The sequence below is a fragment of the Phocoena phocoena genome, chromosome 13, assembly GCF_963924675.1.
Source record: "Phocoena phocoena chromosome 13, mPhoPho1.1, whole genome shotgun sequence".
Taxonomy (NCBI): domain Eukaryota; kingdom Metazoa; phylum Chordata; class Mammalia; order Artiodactyla; family Phocoenidae; genus Phocoena; species Phocoena phocoena.
This window is the reverse complement of record NC_089231.1, coordinates 78,594,821-78,618,724: the sequence shown is the minus strand read 5'-3', so window position 1 is coordinate 78,618,724 and position 23,904 is coordinate 78,594,821. Positions and strand designations below refer to the sequence as shown.

At 47.4% G+C, this 23,904-nt stretch overlaps 1 protein-coding gene across 3 annotated transcripts in view; it reads left to right on the top strand.

The window, feature by feature from the left end:
• The window catches only part of FBXO21 (F-box protein 21), a 34,946-nt gene extending 15,118 nt beyond the window's left edge, over positions 1-19,828 (top strand). The window contains exons 8-12 of one of the 3 annotated variants that reach the window (XM_065889829.1): positions 2,828-3,007; positions 4,088-4,220; positions 10,860-11,050; positions 12,565-12,722; positions 19,641-19,828. In XM_065889829.1, coding sequence (XP_065745901.1) covers positions 2,828-3,007; positions 4,088-4,220; positions 10,860-11,050; positions 12,565-12,722; positions 19,641-19,828 — 850 coding nt within the window. Of the gene's footprint in view, positions 1-2,827; positions 3,008-4,087; positions 4,221-4,719; positions 5,371-10,838; positions 11,051-12,564; positions 12,723-19,640 lie in introns of those variants that run through there. The other 2 variants (XM_065889828.1, XM_065889830.1) reach the window with 2 other exon arrangements.
• The last annotated feature ends 4,076 nt before the right edge of the window (positions 19,829-23,904 follow it).

Here is a 23,904-nt window from a genome sequence, read left to right as displayed (position 1 = left end):
CTGTGTAAAATGGGGCTAATGTTTTTCATAAAGTGGTTTGGAGGGTTAAATGAGAGAACCCAGTGCTTTACACGCCTGGTGGAATTTCTCATGCTGGTCTCTATATTTCCACCTCCGGGTTTAGGAAATAAAACTTGTCTGTACGTTGGCGGCTCCTCGGTATTCTTCCTTATCCCTTTCCCTCCTCTTCTCTCTAGAGGTAACCGCCAGTTAGTTTGAAAGTATTTGTTATTTCCACGCAAATTTTAATATTTCGTTACATGTGTATGTTTCCTTGAATAGCGAGTACGGGCTTCCCTTGTTTCCCAGATAGAATCTGTTCCTTAAAATGTATTGGATGGTTTCTCTTTTGGATAGCAGGCACCCATTTTCCATTATTTTAAATGAGAAAAGTGCTTTTTCAGCTCATTCCCTCTCCCTGAATAACCCAACCAATTTCCCCAAATATCTCTAAAATATTTTTAAATGCTTATATAATGATCCACCAAGGATTTCTGCGTGATATAAAGCATTTAAAACACCAATTACCATGTTACTTACCACAGTGACCTATTGCCGGCCACATTTGTGTGTGGTAACAGGATTGTTTTTCCTTCTTTAGGCTACAGTGAGCATACACCACGATGCAGATAAACAATGAAGTGGTTTGTTAGCACCCAGAGCACCTGGCGGACACAAACACTGAGACCCATAAAGGGCTGGCCCGCTGGGGAGAGGCCGGGAGGTTGGCGGGAGAGCGCACAGCTGCTGGGCTGCAGGCCCTCTGCGTCCTGACTGGACTGCTCCTCGGGCCCGTGGTCTCTGTGTCTGCACCGAGACCACAGTGTCGCGTTGACTGTGGCTTTATCGTTAGTCGTAATGACTGGTGGGGCGAGGCCCCCACGGAGTCCGTTAGCATTGCCCTGGCTCCTCGTAGGCTGGTGTCCATGTGCAGCTTCAGTACCCGTTTGTCAGGCGCCTCGAAGCTCTGGCATGGTAGCTGGGCCCAGAGCTCCTCTGGATTCGTGGATTCACGTGAGGAGTATGGCCTGCTTGCGCTTCCCTGCTCAGTCTGTCTGTCTGTAAACACATCTCCTTGCACGCTTAAGTCATCTTTAGTGTCCTTTAAAATATTTTATTGTTTTCCACATCCAGCTCTTTGACATATTGCTAGATTTGTTCCTGGGTACCGTAACTTTTTGTTGCTGTTGTAAATGGTAATTGTTTAAATTACGCCGTCTCTGGTGGTGCACAGGGACATGGTTGATGACTTAGATCTGGGTCTGATTATCAGCACCTCTGCTGGATCAATTATTAGTGCTAATAATTTGCTAGGTCTTTCAGCTTTTCTGTGTAGACCGTCATATTGTCTGAATTGCGACAGTTTTATTTCTTCTTTTTTTTTCCAGCTGTTGTACGTTTGTGTCTCTTTTACTTATTCTGCTGGCGGGGTCCTCTTGTACACAGTGAATAGAAACAGTGATAGCAGGCACTCTGCCTTGGGTATGACTTTAAAATTTCATCTCAAGCATGATGTTTGGGAGCAGTACCTTTCATTGAGATGATCAAAGCTGCCTTCTAAAGTTGTAATTTGGGACTTCCCTGGCGGTCCAGTGGTTAGGACTCCACGCTTCCACTGCAGGGGGCACGGGTTCCATCCCTGGTCGGGGAACTAAGAGCCTGCATGCCGCATGGTGCGGTTAAAAAAAAAAGGAAAAAAACAATAATAAAGTTGTAATTTGCTAAGAGTTTTATTAATAACTAGGATTTTTTTCCCCCAAATTTCTTTTCTGTGTCTACAGATAGGATGTGGTTTTTCTCCTTTAGTCTGCATGTGGTGAAATGTTTTAGCGTTCAGACCTCCTTTCATTCTTAAGGAGCATCTGACTTACTCATGTGGATTTTTATACATTTGCTGTGTTTGATTTGCTCATACTTTGCTTAGGAATTTTGCCTGTAAACTTGTGTGCATTTGTGTGGTTCTCCTAGACCCAAAAAAAGGGTTGAAGGGCATTCCTTATTTCTGGAACAATTATATATGTCTTGCTAAAGGCAGGCTATTAATACGACTCAAAGAAGAAATCTGACTGGGCTTTTTAGCTGCCGAAGAGAAAGTCTCTATCAAAGTGAAACAGTTGCTCAAAGAAAAAAAACACAGCTATCCCTGAAACAAAGTCCCACCTCAATCCCTCAGGAGTCCTCGTAGGGTGAATGCAGTATCGTTAGAGGTCCTGAGGTGAGAACCTGCTTATGTGACCGCCTACCGGCCCGGCTCGGCGTGGGCCACCCCCACATGCGAGAGCTCGGGTCGTGGAGGGCGGTTCCATGGGAGGAGTGGGAGGTGGAGGCCAGGGACGCAGCTCTCCGGGGTCTGGAGCAGGGTCCCAGCCTGAGCCTCCCGAGCGCATCTGCAGAGCTGAGGCCAGAATCCTTGTGGCCCCAGGCCCCATAACTGTCATCACGGCCTCAAGGGGCCCGGGATCCGCAGACATTAACTGCTGCTACTCTGTGAAATTAATAGACTGGCTCAGGCATTCCAGAAATGTTTCTCTCAACCAGACTTCTGATAGGTAGGCCTGGCAGTGAGTTTTAGAGTAAATCTCTCTAACTATATTGAATGGCATAAACCAGGGCTATTTCTCTAGTGTCAGTGCACTGCAGCCTTAATACAGCAGCGTGTGCATACAGGTCAGATCTCAGACTTTGGGCAAGGCCTTGATACTGTCAGTAGAAATGCCACTGTGTTAGCATTCATTCTCTGATTTGAGCTACTTATTACGGGGTTTTAAATATTGACTTGTTCAGCTCTAATCTGAGATACGACTCACTACGTGTGCTCTTTGGATAGGGCAACCCTGGACATCTTTGACTACATCTACATAGATGCTTTTGGGAAAGGCAAGCAGCTGACAGTGAAAGAATGTGAATACCTGATCGGCCAGCATGTGACTGCAGCGCTGTATGGGGTGGTGAACGTAAAGAAGGTGTTACAGCGAATGGTGGGAAACCTTTTAAGCCTGGGAAAGCGGTAAGGTTTTCTTGGTTTTCCAGTACTTCCGCGGCGTGTGCGTCTTTGGGGGTGCAAATTACCTTACAGAGAATTTTATTTAATGAGCCTACCTGTGATACAGAGAAGCAGCGGATGCTTTGTGGCACAGTTGGGACAGCTGCAGCTATCTACCCACCATGGGAAAAAACTGGTTCCCTTGACGTAATGCTATCCAGACTTAAGATGTGCTGAGTGACTTTTCTTCGAGATCTTTGCAGTGGACTTGGGCGAGTTCTCTTTTATAAATGCTGAAAGCATTCTCCAGGAACAAGAATATTTTAGACTGGCAACAAGTATTTTTCACCTCCTAGTGCTTTGCTGTCTTTGAATTTATACCTTTCTATCACTTAGGTAAGAGGACAAACAAAAGTATGAAACAGTCTTGCTTCTGAGTCCAAGGAAAATTGTCTTACAGGGAAAATAGAAATTTATAGATTGGAGTATTAGTTTTCTGCCTAATGGCAGAATTTCTTTTTAAATAAACTTTATTTTTTTAAGAACAGTTTTAGGTTCACAGCAAAACTGAGCCGCAAGTACAGAGAGTTCCCGTTGACCCCCTGCTTCTGGACACACACGGCCTCCCTCATTTCAGCAACCCCCTCCCGGGAGCAGGCCGTTTGTTACAGTTGATGAACCTACCTTGGCACGCCATTATCACTCCAAGTCCAAGTTTACATTGGGTTTGCTGTTGATGGTGTACATTCTGTGGATTTTGACAAGCATGTAATGACGTGTACCCACCGCTGTAGTGTCATCTAGAAGAGTTTCACTGACCTAATAGTCCTCCACCTATTCAGAGTCCATTTTTAATTTATGTACAGTGTTATCAAGGTGACTCTGTAAGGAAAACAGTTACGATTTTAACTTAGTGGAGTACGAAATTTCTATTTCTTGTGTATCTTTTTTTGTTAAGAGTGTTGTAACTTTGCTGAAGAGAGGAAGTATCAGAATCAGAGAACGTGTGGGATTTGTGTCCATTACTTTTAAGATCTGGGCCTTGAAAAAGAGGGTCTTAGCTCGGAAGCAAACAGGATAAAACACAGATTTCTTTCCCCACAGGGAAGGCATCGACCAGTCGTACCAGCTCCTGAGGGACTCCCTGGATCTGTACCTGGCGATGTACCCGGACCAGGTGCAGCTCCTCCTTCTCCAAGCCAGGCTCTACTTCCACCTGGGCATCTGGCCAGAGAAGGTAATTATTTTACTTTGATGCTTTGCACCTGCCTTAGAGAGGGAAATCCTAGCTGAGAGGCAGCGCTTACAAGTTTATCCTTGTATTAACCTGGAGGATAAACACACATTTATTCACAGTCTCCTGGTGTTGACCCATCGATTTAACTTTTTGTCTCCTTTTATTCTACTAAAAATTAGTTATCCTGCCAGGAATTGCCCATTCTCTCTGTGATCAGTGCCTTAAATTCCCAGAACCACAAGGCCTCGGCCCTACCTCTCACCCACTGGTGCCCCAAAGATGTATTTTCCCCAAGCCACCCTTCTCAAGGGGAAGCAGAAGTTTCCATATTCATCCTCCAGCTGTGCTGTTAGCAACTAAATTGACCACATGTAAATAGCCCTGCATGGCATAGGAAAGTGAGATCTTAGATGTGTTCAGGTCCAGCTGCTGGATGCTTTTAGGACTGCTTATGCCTTTGGAAACTGTTGGGTTTTACTGTTCCACTTGGCTCTCTCAGGTTTGTGACGCCCGCTTTGGCCAGCAGGAAGCCCTGTCAGAGGCCACCATGTTTGGGGTCGGCACCACTCCTCAAGAGCTGCGGGTGCAGCACATGTATGCTTCCAGCCATGCAGCACAGTGCAGGAGCAGCTGCTCGTCCCCATCATGCCCTTGCTTGGCCATGGGAATATGCTAATAGTCCACTTTGTTTAGACAGCCGGGTGAGAGACTTGAATTCTAAGCTCTCACAGGAACATCACCATAAAATCATCAGCCCTGTCACTAGAGAGTGGTAAAATCTTCCTTGAGAAAGTAAATAACCTCAGTGACTCACCGTTGCTTAGATATACATTGCCTCATTTATTCACAGTGTCAAAGATCTACCGTAGTTCTAGGAAAGGGTGCGTCAGTAGGAAAATCCCTGAGCCCCTGTCTTCAGATGTCATCTACAGCCCAGGCAGTGGCTGTCCTCCCAGGACACCCATGTGATGCGATAGAAGAGTTACTGGAACACTAGGCTCTCTACCAAGGTCACCACCTGCTTCCCACGACCTTGTCCAGAATTGAATAGTTTATTTTTTACTTGATTTATTTTTGATACCAGGATATACATAACTAATTCCTTTCACTTTTTACTGTACATTAGTTCAGGAATTTCATGATAATTTGTAAAATGCATGGTTCCTCATAAGTAGATTCTGTACTTAAATTACACATCAGCCATGGTTTCAAAGCATGGTTCCTCATAAGTAGATTCTGTACTTAAATTACATATCAGCCTTAGAAGGAGTAGGGTTGACATCGCCTTTGGGAGGAACGTCTGTAGAAGCCCTGGCATCCTTCCCTTTGAGGACAGGCTCAGTTTAGGGCTCCTGTGCTACCTCTGGGGGAGTTTCCTTGGTATCCTCCTCAGATGGTCAGGATTGCCTTCCTTCCAAGCAGATGTCACTGGAACAAGTTCCAGAATTGTCACACGCAGAACATTTTTCCCCATGATGACCATTCGTGGGCTGCTGGGGTCAGGCACCTAGACGCTCCCTGCATCTAAGCTCAGGAAAGGAAAGTGGCTCCTTCCCCATGTGTGGCAACTGTCTCGCCTCCATGAACTGTGCTGTAACTGCAGGAAGGACCCCGTGACAGTGGAGGAGAGCTGGGGCCCAAAGCGAGGAAGGCTCCAGGGGATGCGGAAGCAGTTAGAAAAGGGTCCTTTCCGGAGAAAGGGTTTGAGGTGGCCCTAGAAGGCCGGGGAACGATTTCAGAGCACAGGGAAGTAGGTTCCTCCAGTGGTGGGGACGGCTGGGAGAGCTCAGTGCTGCACACCTCCAGTACCTTCTGCCAGCCCTTTGGGGTGGCTACTTTTGTTTTGTTTTTTGCCCTTTTACAAACAATGAAACCGAGGCACTGAGAAAAGTTAAGTAGTTTGCCAAGGTCTCCCGCACAGAAGTTGATGGCATCAGGTGTTCAGATTCACAGCCCACCCACACGCTTGAACCCTGTGGACCAGGGCCAAGGCGAGATTGTTTCTGAAGAAGCCAACAGAAGGGCATTTTCTACTCCTCTTGCTAAACCTACATCCTCGTTCCGATCCGTAGTTATCCCTTCCCTCCATTTTCCACATTCAGTGGAAAAGATGTCCCTCAGTCTTCCAAGGCAAAACTCCGTGTGCTCTGGATCCAACCTGCTGCCTGTCCTTGGACTACTAAGTTTTCCTTTATTTCTTCTCCTGTATCTGCAGCTCCCTGTTTCTACTTCTACTGTCAGCATTAAACATACTCAGGTCTCCCTCATCTTTGAAAAAAGAGAAGGAGAAGCCTCCGACAACAGCCCCCGGCTTTGCCCGTGGCTCCACCTTACCTCTCTGCTCCCAGCCTGGCCAGGGTCCTTGTGATGGCCTCCCCCTCGCCTCCCCCGCACTGCGCAGAGCATGGGGCTCCATTCCCAGCCCTCCCCCACGTGAACTGGAAGCCCATGATGCCTTCTTGCTAAACCTTTCTCTTTGTTGCCAAATCCAGTGGACACCTGTCTTTCCTTATCTTTCTTGATCACTTGGAGGTCATCCCCCCACTCAAAACACTGTTCCTTTGATTCTGGTCCCCTCTTCCCAGGCTCTCGCTAGTTGCTGTCCTTTGTCTCTCCCTTTAAGGCTCTACACTGTGGGGTAGTTTCTAGACTTCTTTCTACTGTGCACAGTTCCCCTCAGTGATCTCACCAGCTCTCCTTAACCTCAGTTACCATCTGTAGGTCAGCAGCTCCCGAATCTCTGATCTCCTGCCTCTGAAACCCCTCCCTGCCCCTCTGCACCATGACGGCCCTGAGCTCGCCCTTCCACAAAGCTTGTGCGGAGTGTCTCACAGCTGCTTAACCACGCACGAGACCGTGCTCTTGAAGGTCAGGGACCACGTCTCGTTCTTTACTGTAGCTATTCCCCTTGCTCTCAACACAATTCCTGCCACCCAGTAGGTACAACATTTTATTTGAATGAATGATTAAGAAATGACAGAAATTCGTTAGCTGTGAACAAGGAAGGAGGCTCGAAGAGAATATCCCAATTTTCCAATAAGGGAGGCCACTTTAAAAGTTGAAGTGTGTGGGGAACTGACCTGTTTCGGGGTAGGAGACAGTGTTCCGTCTGGGATATGCTGAGTTTGATTGGCATGACCTGGAGCCATGGAGTACCGCGCTTGGTGGGCGCTCTTGGCATCAGCATCTAGTAGCTGAAGTCCCAAAAGTAGAAGAGCCCACAGAAGTGGATGTCCAGAGGTTGGAGCCAAGAGCTTCAGAGAGATGTCGGGGGAAACCTGCAGTTAAGAGGACAGAGCAGGGTCCGCAAACTCTGGCCCCTGGGCCCAGAGCCGCCTGGCTTTGTGAATACGTTTTGTCAGCACACAGCCGTGTCCATGTCTGCGGACTGTCTCTGGCTGCTTTTCAGCCACAGCGGCAGAGGGGAGTAGTTGAGTCAGAGAGCGTCCGGCCCACAAAGCCTAAAATATTTACTTTCGGGCCCTTTACAGAGCAAGTTGCCAGTCATGTGCAGTAGTCGCCCCTGTTCCAAGATCTCTACTCTGAAGGTTGTGGGCTCTTGGGATTCTAGGCCTAGGCATTTAGCTGTAGACGTCATGGTGCCCCACTGTCAGCACGGCTTTTGGAAACACACTGGGCACATCTCATGGTGCCTTCTCCGTTTCTGCCCTCTCCCTTCACCCTATCATCCACACACCAAGGGAAGGACGGGAGTAATCATCCCTGAACCTTATCTCCTCCTCTGATACTCTGAGTTCAAGACTTCCTTTATGCTTTGAAGATTCCACGTTATGTATGTTTCACTTATCTGGTGGGAAGGGGCTGCCAGGAACAAAGGGGAAGCTGTGTCTATAGAAAAGTTGTCAGCAGTAACTAGTTGGAACTGCAGAGGGGAACACAAGAAGCTTACTGTGAAATCATATGCTTTTAGCTACAAGGGACAACTGTTGTTAGTGTCCCCTACATTACAAGGCCACTGCGGGGTGTGGCAAGTGGATGGGATTGGCTCCTGGCTGGTACTGGTTGAAGCTGGGTCTGCTACTTGGGGTTATACCACTCTGTCCATTTTTTATGTGTTTGAAAATGTTCCTAACAGTCAATTAAAATACTCCTCTTCCTGCTTTGATGTGAAGGTGACTGAGACCTGGGGTTGCGAGTCAGCCCTGGGTCCACATCCTCACTGCACGTCTTCATAACCCCATGACCTCAGGCAAGTTGCTTAACTAGCGTGGAGGGCTTTAATTGAATAAGGGGTGTGGTTTTCAGTAAAATATTTTCTAGTCAGTTTAAGTCTAAGAGGGAGGATGCTGATTTTCGGCTTACGATAGGTTTAGGTAGGGAGGTAAACGGTGCATGGTAGTGGGGAAGTACCCTAAAAGCCTAGAAAACTTGAGGATATTTGAGGGGTAAATAAAGTTTAAGTCTTGTGCGTTAAGGTTAATTGCAAGTGCTAGTACAAAGCCCAGGATGGTCGCTGTACAGGCAGTTAATTTTAGGTATGGGGGCATGGTTATTAGGGGGACCATTGTTGGGGGGATGTTGTTGGAGATAATAAATCCAGCAAAAACACAATTAGTAGGAAGTGTGATGGAGTTAATTAGGAGTGGGCTGTTTTCATTGATCGAGGTTAAGGGAGAGAAGTGAGGGGGTCCTAGCAGTGCGCAGAAGGGGATGCGAGCACTTGGGACGGCTGGGAGGGAGGTGGCGACTGGAGTTATTAGCAGGGCTCGGGCAGTGGTATAAGATGTGTTAGCAGCTTCAGTGATCAGGCCTTTAGGAGCCAGTGAGGAAAGGCATTCCTGTCAGTGCTAAACTTCCAATAATAAGGGCTGTTGTGGTGAAAGATATGGCTTTGAATAGGCCTCCTATTTTTCGAATATCTTGTTCGTTGTTCAGGCTGTGAATAATAGATCCGGAGCATATGAATAGTATGGCCTTAAAAAAGCATGTGTGAACATGTGCAAGAATGCTATATAGGGTCGGTTGATGCCAGTTGTTACCATTGCTAGGCCTAACTGGCTGGGAGTGGAGAAGGCGACAATTTTTGAATGTCGTTTTGGGTGAGGGCACACACTGCTGTGAATAGGGTGGGGAGGCACCTAAGCGCAGTGCTACTGTTTGAGTAAGTTGATTGTTTTCCGTTAAAGGGTAAAATCGAATAAGCAGGAAGATACCTGCCACGACTGCTGTGCTCGAGTGGAGTAAGGCTGAGACAGGAGCAGGGCCTTCTGTTGCTGAGGCGGGGGTCAAGGGTGAAGTCCAGAATGAGCAGATTTTCCGGCTGCAGCTAGAACGAGTCTTTCAAGGGGGAGATTTGAGTGATTTAAGTCGAGTATAAAAATTTGTTGCAGGTCTCATGTGTTTAGGTTAAATAGGAATCACGCTGTTGATGTAAATCCAATGTCCTGATGCGGTTATATAGGTTGGCCTGGAGAGCGGCTCTGTTTGCGTCTGATTCCTCTTGAAATTGGCAGTGATTGGACTGCTGACCTTCAAGTTGGGAGGATTAAATGAAGTAAAAAATGTGACAGGCTTGGCACAGTGACCAGCAGAGAATAAGTATTCAGCAGATATCGAGATCCTGCAAATCTCATTCTGGAAGACAAGATTGGCTTTTAAAATAATATGTTACATTGCATAAAGCTGTAGTTTTCACGACACTTTTATAGGCTCACAATGTATCAGGAAATAGGGCAGTTACTAATCATTATTTGATAAGTGAATAAATTAATTCAAGGGTAAAAACGGCACGTTTGACTGATCCGGGGCTGGAGTCCGGCTGCTCTGTCTGCTCAGCATCCGTAAGTGGGAGGAGACCCGTGTCACAGACCCTCGGCTGAGCTGTGAGCGCGCGGGGCTTGCTGATTGTTCACGTGTGTTAGCCTTCCTTGAGCTTGTGTTTCTCCGTAGAGGCACTGGGTGCAGTAGAAAGAGCAGAGCCTTGGGGTCAGGCAGTGCTTCTCTGCCAGCTAGTCACATTAATTGCGGGGAGACGGGCTTTCACCCTGTATGCCTGAACGCTGAATTCCGCCGTGGGTTGAAGTCACTGAAGCGACCAGTAGGATTTCAGAACCCTGCCCCGCACATCTTCATTCTTCACAGGTAGCATCATAAATGGACTGTGCTGATTTGCGTCTGTCACTCCAGTGCCCTCCCCGTGACCCCTTCCCCTCTCCTGCAGCACTGAGGCCAGTCTGTCACTCAGCCTCTTGACCACCATTGAAGCAGTTTCACATTTCTCTCTCCTCTCAATTCATGAGTGGCAGGTTGAAAATGTTTCCTGTCCGTATGTAAGAAATCGAGTCCCCCCACTCACCAAGAATGTTGGAAGCTGTTAGAGTTCACCTAGTCCGACAGGCCCTCGCGTCCCCATCCTGTGCGGACCCCGGTCCCCGTGTTTCCAAAGAGTTCCTCCCGCTCACGCTGGCTCCATTTGGATGCCGGGGCCAGTCCCCAGCACGTGAAGTGACTCTGGGCGTACAGAGCGCCGACAGGGTGAGAGCCTGTGGAGTAACGGGCCGTCAGCCCACCTCGCCTCGCTGCCCTTCCTCAGGTTACATAGGTCTAAATCCCTTGCCAGGAAAAAGAAAAGGCCTAAATGAAAATATTATCTCCTAGTCTTTCTGTCTTGTCTTGAAGGTGCTTGACATCCTCCAGCACATCCAAACCCTAGACCCCGGGCAGCACGGGGCGGTGGGCTATCTGGTGCAGCACACGCTGGAGCACATTGAGCGGAAGAAGGAGGAGGTGGGCGTGGAGGTGAAGCTCCGCTCCCACGAGAAGCACAGAGACGTCTGCTATGCCATTGGGCTCATTATGAAGCATAAGAGGTGAGTGCCCCGGCGCCCGCCCCCGGCGCGGCTGCAGAGGACACAGCGCCGTGAGCCCCGCTTCTCGGAGCAGCGGGGGTGCGCCTGGAGGGGACCTGACCCGATGCAGCAACGACCGAGGCCCATCGCAGCGAGGACCGAAGGCCGAACCAGATCTTTAACCTTTTTGTTTTTTAAGAAGCAACTTGGCTTCCCTGGTGGCGCAGTGGTTGAGCGTCCGCCTGCCGATGCAGGGGACACAGGTTCGTGCCCCGGTCCGGGAGGGTCCCACATGCCGCGGAGCGGCTGGGCCCGTGAGCCATGGCCGCTGAGCCTGCGCGTCCGGAGCCTGTGCTCCGCCACGGGAGAGGCCACGGCAGTGAGAGGCCCGCGTACCGCAAAAAAAAAAAAAGAAGCAACTTGCTTTCCTAACGGGGAGCTCTTCTACTGTGTGTAGTGACCCTTCTCCGTGGGGGATGGAAGCCCTGTCAGCCTCGTTCTTCCTCTCCTCTCTTCGTCGTCCTCACTCTCTCCAGTGGTCTCGCTCTCCTTGGATCTGAGGGTGGTAGGGACTTGCTGGGTCCCGGGGTTTGGACACGGCCGATTGATGAGGCAAAATTAAACTGCCTCCGGAGCAGCTGTACCTATTTACATCCCACCAGCAGGCCAGGACCTGAGAGGTTTGATTCTCGCCATCTTGTGTTAGTGCCAGACCTTTAAAAATGCACTTATGTGGTAAATGGCAAATGGCATTTCATTGTGGTTTTAATTTGCATTTCCCTGGTTACCACCCAGATTGAGGTTCTTTCCCTGCATTTACTAGCCATTCAGGTTCCTCTGATTAACTGCCTCTTCAGGTATTTTGCTTTTCATTTGAGTTGTTAGTCTTACTGATTTGCAGTTTCTTTATTCTGTGTATTAGTCTCTATATGCAGATAAGTTGCAAATATCTTTTCTCAGTTTTTGGCTAGTGTTTTCCATTCTTTTATTACATTCTTTTTTTTTTTTAACTTTGTTGTGGAAATTTCAAGCATACGTAAGAGTAGAGAGAGGAGTATTACGAACCAGGTGATGTTCCCATGTCCAGCTTCAACAGTTATCATACAGTTTGTTTCACCCCCTCCCCCTCCTCCCTGGAGCAAATACCAGAGGTCCTTTTCCTCTGTAGCTATTTCGGTAGGTAACACTGAACGGTAAGGGCTCACTTTTTAAAAAAGACACCTTTACCATTCTGTTGTCATATCTAAGAAAATCATCAGTTCGTTAACCTCATCAAATATCTGGTGAAAGTTTGTGTTTCCTCAGTTGTCCTACCATAGATGGATGGATGGATGGATGGATGGATGGATGGATAGATAGATAATCAGAGGGGTTTATAAAGAGAGGCAGGAGTAAAATTGATTTAGCATGGAGTAAAAGCAGGTGTATCTCTAAGAATGTAAGTTTCAGAGAAGCCAAGCCATTGTCTCTATATTTCATAGCTGCCATGACAGGGCCCCAGGGAGCTGATCTGCCACTGCTCTTATGTTAATTAGGTATGGCTATAACTGTGTCATCTATGGCTGGGACCCCACCTGCATGATGGGACATGAGTGGATTCGAAACATGAACGTCCACAGCCTGCCTCACGGCCATCATCAGCCTTTCTATAATGTTCTGGTGGAGGACGGGTCCTGTAGATATGCCGCCCAAGGTAAGTAGCTGGTACTGTCTGTACTTGAAGCACACATTTGAGCACTCAGATTCTGCAGGCACAGGCTGTCAGTCTGTTCAGAGTTGACAGGTGTCCCATGGCTGTTAACCTCATCAGAGCTGGTACTCAGCTAAACGTGGGTGGGTATGCATTGGTGTGGCCATACCACGAGTTACCCAGTCACCACCCCAGGGTCTCCCCCTCCGTCACCACCGCAGCCAGGACCCTGTTCCAGGCTGTTGCCAACCTCTGTTTTGATTGGTCATTGCCTCTGCCAGTCAAAGTCCTGCTTCCCAGGCACTGCCGTTGGCTTCCTGCAGGCAAGGAGGGTCAGTTGTGCCCTGCTCATACTGCCTGTCTGAACTGGAGGGCACCGATTGGCACTGTTGGGGGAGCCACCCGAGCACTGAGACTGACAGCCAGTTAGCTGTGCTCCCCCCAGAGACGCCCCCAGTGGCCACTGTGGGAACTGCAGTTCACAGCACTGGCTCTGAGGGCACCTGGGAGAGGCGACAACAGGTAGGTGCTTGGTAGGTGTTTGGGGTCACTGCCAGCCCTGACAGGTGCTCGCCCAGGGCTCTCCTCTTCTTTGTCCCTCCATTTAGTGAGATGAATTTATCGCATGCCTGCCTGTCAAGGCATTCACAGTGTTCATTTTATTAATAAAAATGCTAACATAGTGCTGCTCTGTGACAGCAGCCTTCTAACGTACATTAGCTCCATTTGAGAGCTGTAGTTACCGTCGTCGTCATCATCGTCGTGCGCATGTGATACACAGGGAAACTGAAGCACATAGAGATGTTTAAATTTTAACTTATGGGGTATGCGGCCAGGCAGCTTGGCACAGAGCCTTCCCCGTAACCATCGTGCTGCAGCTTTTTGCGTCTCACCTAAAGCGTCATGTTTGACCTAAGTTGATACTGTGTTCTGGTAAATCCAATAATAGAAATGTTGGACGCAGAAAAATCTCAGACGTACCGAAAAGACTAGAAAAGTTTCATATTAATCATTGTTAATTCATTAGAAGCTGGGAGAGGAGCGTATGCAAGAGAAATTCCCTTTATTGAGACCACAGCTCACCTAACCTCCGTCAGTACAAGGGGAGTTATCAGAGGGGGCGATGTGCACCCCCTGTCAGATGAAGGCACTGACAGGGATTTTATTAAAAAGCTTTGTCAGATAAAAAAAAAATTATACTACAGATTTTAAAAATCAAGTTATTTGGAAATTGCTGAGTGATTCTCGGACTGTTTGCACCCGCCACTGATCACTCAGTGAGCGTTTCCCACTGCGCGTCACAGAGCAAGTCACGAGCACAGAGGAAATTGTCTTGTTGTCAACACTGGGGTCTGTGTCTACACCTTCACCTTGTACACTCATTGCCCGTTACGTGGAGTTGATATCAAGACTTTGAGTATCTGATATTTGGGTTTCTAGAAACATTTATATTAACTTTAAAATGGGCTTCTTAGAGTAGGTGAAGCTGGGTATTTGGTTTTAAGGTGTTCTGAACTTGTCTAGTGTCTGCGTAGAAGATTCAGGAATTCATCCTAATCTTACCTTAGGTCAACATGAGCTGTAAGGTTTACAGTCAGAATACTGTAATGACTTTGTTAAAAAAAAAAAAAAAAGAAAAATCTGCTTGTCAGTTTCACACTCTAAAATTGATTTGAAAGAATATCTCAGATAACATGACCTAAATACTTAATCATACATCTTCTAAGAATAAGGACATTTCTCTGCATCACCACAGGTACAACATTATACCCAACAAATAAAAATGATTTCATAATATCTAACATTCACTCAATATTCAAATTTCTCAATTCTCACAAGAATAACTTTATAGGTTCGTGTTTATTCATTTTTAAATCATGATCCAGACAAGATTCAGGCACTGTGTTTAGTTATTATGTCTCTGTAGTCTCTTTTAGTAAAGAACCGTTCCTCATTTCTTATGTTTTTTCTCTTTTTCACAAGACTTTGACTTTTTGAAGAGTCTGGGCTGGTTGTCTTGTAAACTGTCTAACATTCTGGATTTGTCTTACTGTTTCTTTGTCTATGTATTGTCTGTAAACTGGAAGTTAAGCCCGGGTTTGGTTAGATCAGGTTGCTGGTTTTGGCTGGCGTGCTTACTCTCAGGTGCTGTGTGCGTCACGTTGCATCTCGTCCAGAGACCGTGGGGTTCCGTGTCCCACTGTTAGTGAGGCAGAGTGTGGTCATTGGCTAAGATGGTGACTTGCTATATAAGGGACAGTTTTCCCTCTGAAGTTAACAGGAAATCCATGGGGTCAAACTGGGGCATCCTGGGTGTACCCTGTTCCCCAATAACCTTTATCCTTATGTTTGTTTTAGCACCTATTGGCTCTTCTTGCCTAAATCATGATGTGAGAATTGCAAAATGGTGGTTTTCTACTGCGGGTATTCCCTCGAGTTCTGCAAACAAGAGCTTTGCCCTCCTTCCCCCTCTTTCTCCCCCTCTTTCTCTCTCTTTTCTCCTCCCCCACCCTCGCCTCTCTCTCCTCTCCTCCTCTCTCCCTCGCTCTCTCCCCCTCTCTCCTTCCCCTCTCCTCCCATAGATTCCTGGATTTTTTATTTAGTCAATGTGTTATAATCATTTGGAACAATTTTATTCTCAAATTAGCCCACATTTAGCCAGTGAGCGACCTTGAGAGGGTAAATTTTAAAAGCACTAATTTAAATATGGTTTTGAACATTTCTGGGTTAACATATTTGCATTAAGTTATTTTGCTTTTAAACTATTTCGTGATCTAAATTTTCAGCCTCTGGCTCCAGTGATCCTAGTAATCTGGGCAGAGCCCATTGATGAATGCTTTTCTGTTTTTTCGCTCTCCACAGAGAGTTGAAGAGTGGATTATAAACCACATACCTGCATGCCATCCTCAAATACTTGCAGTCTGCACAATTCAGTTTTCCCTCAATATGCTAACGGGCTGTACAGCACCTTGCATGTTTGTAATTTTTGTTCCCACTAGGGGGCGTGCTTTAGTATTAATATTTTCTTGGTACCAGAAACTCCTGTCTCAACTTCCCTGCGTACTTCTTAGTACTGAAGAAAACGACTGTCACAGATGCTCTGAATTTAAGCCAGCTGCCCATATTGGAAGGTCAGGAATTCAGCTGTGGTGTAAAAACCTGGCTTTTACATGTCTTCCGTGTATGATGGTAAAGCACCTGGTTGAACACTTGGGCCGTGGCGTGCCCTCACCCAGTGTCAGTTTCCTTTCCCATAATTGGTCTTCCACTTCCAAACTAAGTTTCCACCATCCCCCCCTCCCCCCCAGCATGCGCACACACGGTCTGTGGCGGTCTGCACGTGCTGGCAAGGGTGTGAGGACTCCCCGCGTCAGGGCTGCAGTGTAAATTTTCAGCCGTCTCAGAGGGCAGTTTGGCTCCCTCTTAAATTGTCAAAATCTCAAGTGCTCTATCTCCCCTGACCTGGCACTTCTCCCCTCGGTTCCTCCACTGGAGACGCACTGACACAGGGGGCCTGTGGTCCCTTTGTTATGACAGCAAAGCAGTGTCATTCATGGGACTTGTCTGGTAAATGGGGGTATATGCAAACTTCGGGAAGCTGAGCTGCAACCTAATAAACCAGCTGCAGGTAAATGCTTACGGTATGTTTGATAGGAATGAGCACACGTAGGGCAGCATGGAATCTTCTCTGAGTGCGTATAATTATATTTAGCTACATGTGTGTATGTTCATAAAAGAAGGACTAGAAAAGCTCACAGTCATAGTGGCTTCCTCTGGGGAGGGGCCGATAGGCGCCCCTAGAGGACTCATGGGTACTGTTTCCAGACTTTTACAGGAATGTATTCGTGTATTTTGGGGTAGCTGAAATTTTTAAATAAAATAAGCAGACACATTTCTCTGAAAATCTTAGGGGAATCAAATTCTTCCCAAGATTTTTCCAGGACTTTTAAGTAGTCCCTGTTTAATATTTTACTCTTTATTAAGTTTTGTATCACTTAGATTTCTTATTCCTCTTCAAAACTTTTTAAAACTTATTTAGTGGATTGGGAATTATTTTCCCCTCATAATACTTAGTTGTCAACTTCAGTGTTTTATTTTTTCTTGAAAAAGTTTCCTTTATGACTACATTTTTCCTGTTTTGCTGGGAGTCCAGGTAGATAAACACTGAATTCAGTCCATGTTCCCGGTTAACAGCCAAGAGCGGGGCTGTGAGCTCCCTCGTGGACTGTCACTACCCCTTTCCTGGCTTCCCCAACGTTCTCTCCGTACTCTTCATGCCTCTTTGTTTGGGGCCCACGTTCAGAATTCTCTGCAGCAGCTGCCCAGTCGTGCTGTCCTTACAGACACGTGATCATGACCTGACTGTGACCTTTCTGCCCTCCTACCAACACTCAGATGCCAAGCATTAGCTGACACCAAGCTGCTGCTTCAGGATACATAGAAAAAGAGAGGGAGAGAAGTGATGTTGAAACATGTGTCTGGCTTTCTTCAGAGCAGGCTCTGGGCACATTTTGGTTCAGACAGCTGTGTGTTGGGGGGTGTCCTGTGCATTGATTTAGAGGCACCCTGGCCCCTGCCCACACAATGCCGGCAGCAGCCCCCAATCATGACAACCAGAAATGTCTTCAGACGTTGCCGAGCATCCTGTCAGAAGCAGAATGGCCCCCGGATGAGGACCAAACGGACTTTTATCTCTCGGGGGTAATCCCAGGTTCTTTGCCCTCCATCGAACATCTCTGGGGCAAGAACAGCCGACAGGGGAAGGCAGTTGGCCGGGTTCAGGCCCCAGGCCGTGGTTGCATCCCCGTGTGCCTCCCCAAGGCAGGTATGCCCGTGACTCATCGCTCACTGGGGGAGGGGGCAAGACAGCAGATTTTCTCAGCCAGTGGCATTTTAAAGCATCCAGCTTTTTGGTTTTTTTGTTTTTCAAAATTTGTTGAAAATAAATGTAAGGAAGGAAGTAAAACCATCCCCAGAGCTCTGGTGGTAACAGTAGGGAGAGGTCAGAGCTCATAGAGCACCGTCCCCACAGCCTGCCTTCTGAGGCAGCCGTGGCCCGCCCCTCTGGTCTATCCCAGCCCCTCCTCCCTGACCTCTGCTGGCGGGACAGTGCACGGGGACGCTTCTCTTCAGCTGGGTTTGAGCCCCGGCTGAATCCTTGGGCAGGGTCCTCACTCCTGCTGCTGTCAGCTCGGCCGCAAGAGGGCGTGTGACCAGAGCTCTTCGTGGAGCCTTGTGAGCTGGAGGCTGTGCACGTCCCGCGGTGCCTGGCGCGCCGTACGTGCCCAGCTTAAAGGAGTTCACGTAAAATGTGTAGCTGTATGTGCATGTCACGTAGCAACGCAGGTATGTGGTCTTCCTGGCTTTTTATAAGTGATAATGTGTTTTTCCTCCCACTTCCCCCATAACGTCTTGAAAACAGGTTGCTCGTTTTCCTGGCTGTCTAGGATTTTGCTGAATTAATGTGCCATCATTTATTTACATAGTGACCTGCAGTTGGACATTTAGATTGTTGCTACATTTTTTGCTCTCCTAAGCGATGCTGAGGTAATGTCTGAATGTTCATCTTTGCTTGTGATTGGTATGTGATGTCCATAAAGGTGTTGTTTTCTCAAACTGATACATCCCCAATTGTAGCTGAATAAACAGCCTAAAACAACTACAAGCACAAAAGTTCTTTAAATCCTCCCATCTTGTAAAAAAGTTACAGATTGGATTACAAAGTCTTTCCCCCTCTTTTGAAAGACAAACATCTGTTACAGGCAGGCTTCCGAAAGGCGCTTGTGTTTATCCTGTGTACTCTGGGTGGAGGGCACCGAAGGTCCTGAACATGCGTTTCAGGATGTTTAACGAGCTGTTGAAGAGATAACCTGCTGCACTGTTGGTGTTAGCGCATCAGCTAGGCTCGCGCAGAGACTCCCTGAATTGATTTTGGCAATAGGCGCTAAGTATGGTTCATACTGATCTGGGACGCAGTCAGAGCGGGGAGGCCTGCCTGGGCAGCTCCTTTCTGGTCCAGGACATGGAGGGTGGGAGTGGCCTTTCCTGACTGGGGGCCACACGCAGTCTAGGACCAGGGCTCTATGGCCAGTGAGGAAGGGCCCACGAGACACTGTCCTTTCCTTGGTCCCATGGAGGAGCCGTTTTTCAAATAGCTTGGGGAGGAAGAGGCCATCTGAGAGGATTTCAGGCTTTAAAATACCTCGCAAGTATTATCACCTCTTTTTTTCTCATTCCGTTTTAAAGGAGTCTTATTTTCTGTTGCTTTCTCTAGTGGCAAAACGGGGAACACGGAAGGGAGGTAGTGTGGTTTTCCTAAGAGATGATAGAGGTGCCACAGCCCATATCCCTGTAGGGTCTAGAGGTACGAGCCATTTTTCATTCCTCCTCTCGGACCCCAAGCCAGCCCTGTGAGCCGGGTCCTCGCCCTTGGAAACACTGAAGGGGGCTGGGGGTGGTGGGAGGGCGGTTCCCAGTAGCAGACTGCGAGGAGGAGGACGACAGGGAGAGACGTGCGAGCGGCTGCTCAGGCGGCTTCAGAAGCTTCACCGCTGGCAAGAACCGAGCAGGCTAGGCCACCCTCGGCCCACACGTGTGGCTTTGTGTTGGATCAGGTCAGAGAAGCCTGCTGAGCCCCTAGTGTGCAGACCCTGAGGGACTGCTGGAGTTTTGCTCAGAGAGAAGGAAAACACTTGTGTTCCTTGCGGAGCTGGAGGAGGACCCCGAGCTCCCTCGCTCCATCCTCCAGTGGCCTCGCCGTGCCACCTTTTCCTGTTTCCTCCTCTGACTTCTATAAACGTCTGTCTTTTCTTTCCCCCCCCTCAAAAATGCACTCAGAACGGGTGATAGGAGGGTCTCTGGATAAAAGATGTTGCAGAAATCAGCTTTAATGAGAATATCCGTGTGCCTCTCTGCCAACAGAGAACTTGGAGTATAACGTGGAGCCTCAGGAGATCTCACACCCTGACGTCGGACGCTATTTCTCCGAGTTCACGGGCACTCACTACATCCCGAACGCAGAGCTAGAAATCCGGTACCCAGAGGATCTGGAGTCTGTCTATGAAACGGTGCAGAATATTTACAGTGCAAAGAAAGAGAATGTGGAGTAAAGTCTAGGGGGACATTGTACCTTTGCTGCTGCTGCTATTTTCCAAGAGGACAGGATTCCGGACGGAGATGTCTCCACGGATCCCTCTGGATTCACACCACCGGGAAAGCCACTTAACAAGTAGTGCTGATTGCCTCCTACTAAGTTTAAATCACGTGTGCTCTCCTCCAGCTGCAAAGACAATGTTGCTCTCCGCCTACACTAGTGATTCATTGAAAGGCACTGTGTTCAGTGGCATGGCTTGTATGCTTGTCCTGTGGTGACAGTTCGTGACATGCTGTCTTCATGACGTCTCACAGTCGACACTCTTATAACCGTTCTTTTTCTTCACTTCCCATTGTGTCTGTCTACATCGTCTCAGAACGTTTCATTTGCTGGACAGATGGGGTTGTCCATTTGCAGTCACTTCTCTCTGATTTCTCTGTGGAATATGTGCACTCCTCAGTCAGGATCGTCTGTCTTTTTACCCTGAATTTAGTGCCGATCCGGGGCTGAAGCTCTAGGTGATCTTGGCAGCATCTTAGCTCTGGAGTCATTAACAAACTAATGGTAATCAGAAGCATTGGAATTTATTTTTTTCTAATTCTTGAAACAGATTTCAGGCATTTATCCTTTTCTTTATTTGAATTGAGAGAATGACACAGTTTTGCCTTCCGGATTCATCTCTTGGATTTACGCCCATATCTCTACGAATTATTAGTTTTCTATTTTATTACATAAAATTCTTTGAGAAAATGCATAATTAATAATAGCCTTTGTGAATGGGGTTTTCCACATTCATCTGCTCTTCCTCCCTTTAAAATAAGTGGGGTTTTTTTAAAAATCTACTCCAGTATTGTAAGTAGATCTTAAATCAGTGATGAGTTTTCTTTGTAGTAGGAAGTACAATCTCCTGTTAAAATGTCTGCTTTTAGAAACCGTACTCCGTGGTCCCCAAAGGCCTGGGAATGAGGTTTCACTTTTATAACCAGAAAAAAGAAGAGATAATGAAACTTAGAAATTAAAAAGGAAAGAGGAGTTTTCGTGCTCCCTGTCCTGCCTTAGAATCACTTCAGGACCTTTTTGAATGTGGCGGGGTAGAAATAAACGGAATATTTCCAATTTTAAGAGCGTGTGCCCTGTGGGAAAGGAGACGTGAGTGTGGCCCATGTTCTCGAGTTACCGTTGCTGTGAAAGCACCAGGAGGAAGTCTGTGCTCAAGCCACTGGGGAGTCCGGCTGCATAGCCAGGCTCTGCTGGCACCGGTCCTTTCCATGTTCGTGGTACCTGAGCGTGAAGGTACCGAGTCTTAACTCGGCTCCGGACTCCCACCGTTCTCGACCTGTCCCTTCTCCAGCGGGCTGACCTTGTAGTTAACCAGTAGCAGCTAACTTCTGGAGTTAGGACCTAGTTACTTTACTCTAAGTTTAAAAGATTCCAGTTGCTCTAGTGAATGAGACTTTCGGGGGCTGTGATCCAGCCACGCCTCGCTGCCTGTCTGACCATTTGCATGCAGTATTGTCACACCATGTTTGATGACTGCCTCTCGTTTACCCTTTGGAAACCCTGGGATGACCAAGGTTTGGGGAAGCCACCTGAGACCACTTACTAGCAAGTGACAGCTATTGAGCAGTTATGGGAAAGAGATGGGGATTTGGCTAGCCAGCTCCCTCCAGCCCCCATCAGCTCCGGTCCAGGACCCGTGTTCCTCATCTGTCCAATCCAAAGTCAGATGATTTGGACTTGCATTTGAAATTGTGACCACTCACAACACCCGGCCCGTCTGAGGTTGGGGGGTTTTACACTACTCTCATTTAAAGGTGAAAATTAGATACTATGGCATTAATATTAATGAGATGCATTACTAAGAATCTGTGGCGCATGCTGAGAGTTACAATTGTTGGTTTTCTGGTTTGATTTCCTTTTTTCTTAGAGTAACATCGAAGCCAAGAAAGATGGTTTTACCTTTACTGACCCCCTGTAAATATGTATCTAGACTGTTTCTAAATGTGTTTCTTCATGAATGCTTCATTTGGCTCCAGGAAGCCTGTGTCACCTGTGTAAGTTGGTCTTTGGGCACTTTATATTTTTCTAAAAATGTGTTTTGGATCCTGTACTCTAATAAATCATAAGTTTCTTTTTAAAATTTTTCGAAACGTTATCTCCACTTTAAAAACCCCTGTTATAAAAGTAGAACTTTCACAATGTTGAAATATTAAATATTTGGGTATAGTAACTTCTTTTCTCTTCAAACGAATGCCAAGATTTTTTTGTACAATGATTAATAAATGGAACTTATCCAGAGAAACCACACAAATGGCCTGCCGGGTTTCGTTCCCGAACAGAAAGCCCAGCCGTGACAACAGCAGAATCTCTCTCAGTTCTCATTCTGATTGAAATATGCAAAAATTGGCTCTACTGAATTTCTCTTTACATCAGTGAGTGGACAGAGCACCTTTATGTTATGATTTCCCTGCCAAACGTTAATTTTTCGAGCTGGCTAGTCATCTTGAGAGTGTCCGGTTGTAACGCAAAGATTGCAGCCTTTTGATTATGTCGAGTTACGTGTTGTAAAGTGAGAGTTGCAGTGAGAGTTGGTGTGTCGTTAATGCTGACCCGATAGCTGCACGCACGCGGCGTTTTCCACAGCGTCCCGCTGAGCGCCGCTTCCCAGCGCTGTCACACGTGTGCTGTCACACACGACACGGAAAGGGATGGTCACAGCTGAGCCGTCACCAGTTTCGTGCACTGCGATGTTTCTCAGAGCCTTTCACATGCTGTTGTACTTTGTGACTTTCCAGGAGGGGAGTGTAGTGGTGTCTTCCCAACTTCTAAGACCCTAGAACTTTCCTCCCCCAGCACACCTGCATGTGCACGGCATCCCCGAGGCCCAGGGTTTGCAGACCTGCTTTGGGAAACACAGTCTCAGCGAGACGTCAGTTATGCCCAAGCCTAGTCCACGTCACCAGCAGACCAGTCTTGCGAAGCGTCTCGTTTGAAAACATGATCCATCTAATCGGATTTTGAAAGGCTGGCTTCGTGGTGTCTCTGTCCGAGCCTCGTAATAGCTCTCCATCAGAAGTGCGTTTACATTGCTAAGTCGTGTTATTTCAAAAACCAGCATCAATACTCTTGCTCAATCAGTTTTACATTTTCTAATATCCACTTAAAGTCTCGTTCTACGTTTAAAACGTCTGAGTCTTTCTTAAGGTATTAAACCGAGTCACGCTTTCATGTCCTGGACTCTCATCCGCTACCACCAGGCCCCTTTGCTGTAAAGGGGGGGGGACGTGTCTTTCCCTTCGTTCACGTTCCAAGGGAGTGAAGTTGGATTGCCGGCAGCCTTTTCATGATAAAGCGTCTTGTGGCCGTAATAATCAAGCTGTATCTCTTCATGTTTTTTGTTTGATTTTTGGAGGGAAGGAGAGACTGTTCACCTAGAAGGAATGCAGAATTTGGCTCTGTGACAGTCTGGTTTTGGAGACATTAACAGCTGTACTGCAGGTATTACCTTGTATTGCGTGCTCACTTTAAGCCAGGCACCAGCCTCAACTGTTTATAATCCTCACGGCAACCCTGCAAGACGCGGGCCAGGCGGTGAATGTGTTTGCAGGCCGTGTAAGGTCTCTGTCACGTATTCTTCTTCGGTTTGAAAAATGTAAAAAACATTCTTAGCTAGAGGGCTGTGAAGAAACAGTCCACAGGCTGGATGGGGCCGGCTGGCCCGTGGGCTGCAGTCCGCTGACCCCTGCTGAGGTGTAGGCCCGCCTAGTTCCCTGAGCGGACTGCTCGCAGGTGGGGAGCCTGGCTGTGAACCCAGGGACCTGACCTCTGAGCCCCAGCTCCCCGCACCCAGACTGCCGACAACCTCAGCAACTACCTCGCAAGTGTCTTTACCCTTTGCCTGGCTGCAACCTTAACTTCTCGCGTTTCAGTTCTGAAAATTTATAGAGTCTTGGGAGAAAAGAACATTCCTTTGGTGACTAAAACTTATGTGCAATTACAGAAGAAATGTATCACGGCCATTTAGCAATGATTGTATTAGGGTAATGTTAGTTCTGTAATAAATAGACCCAGAAATGTACGATGGCTTGAACA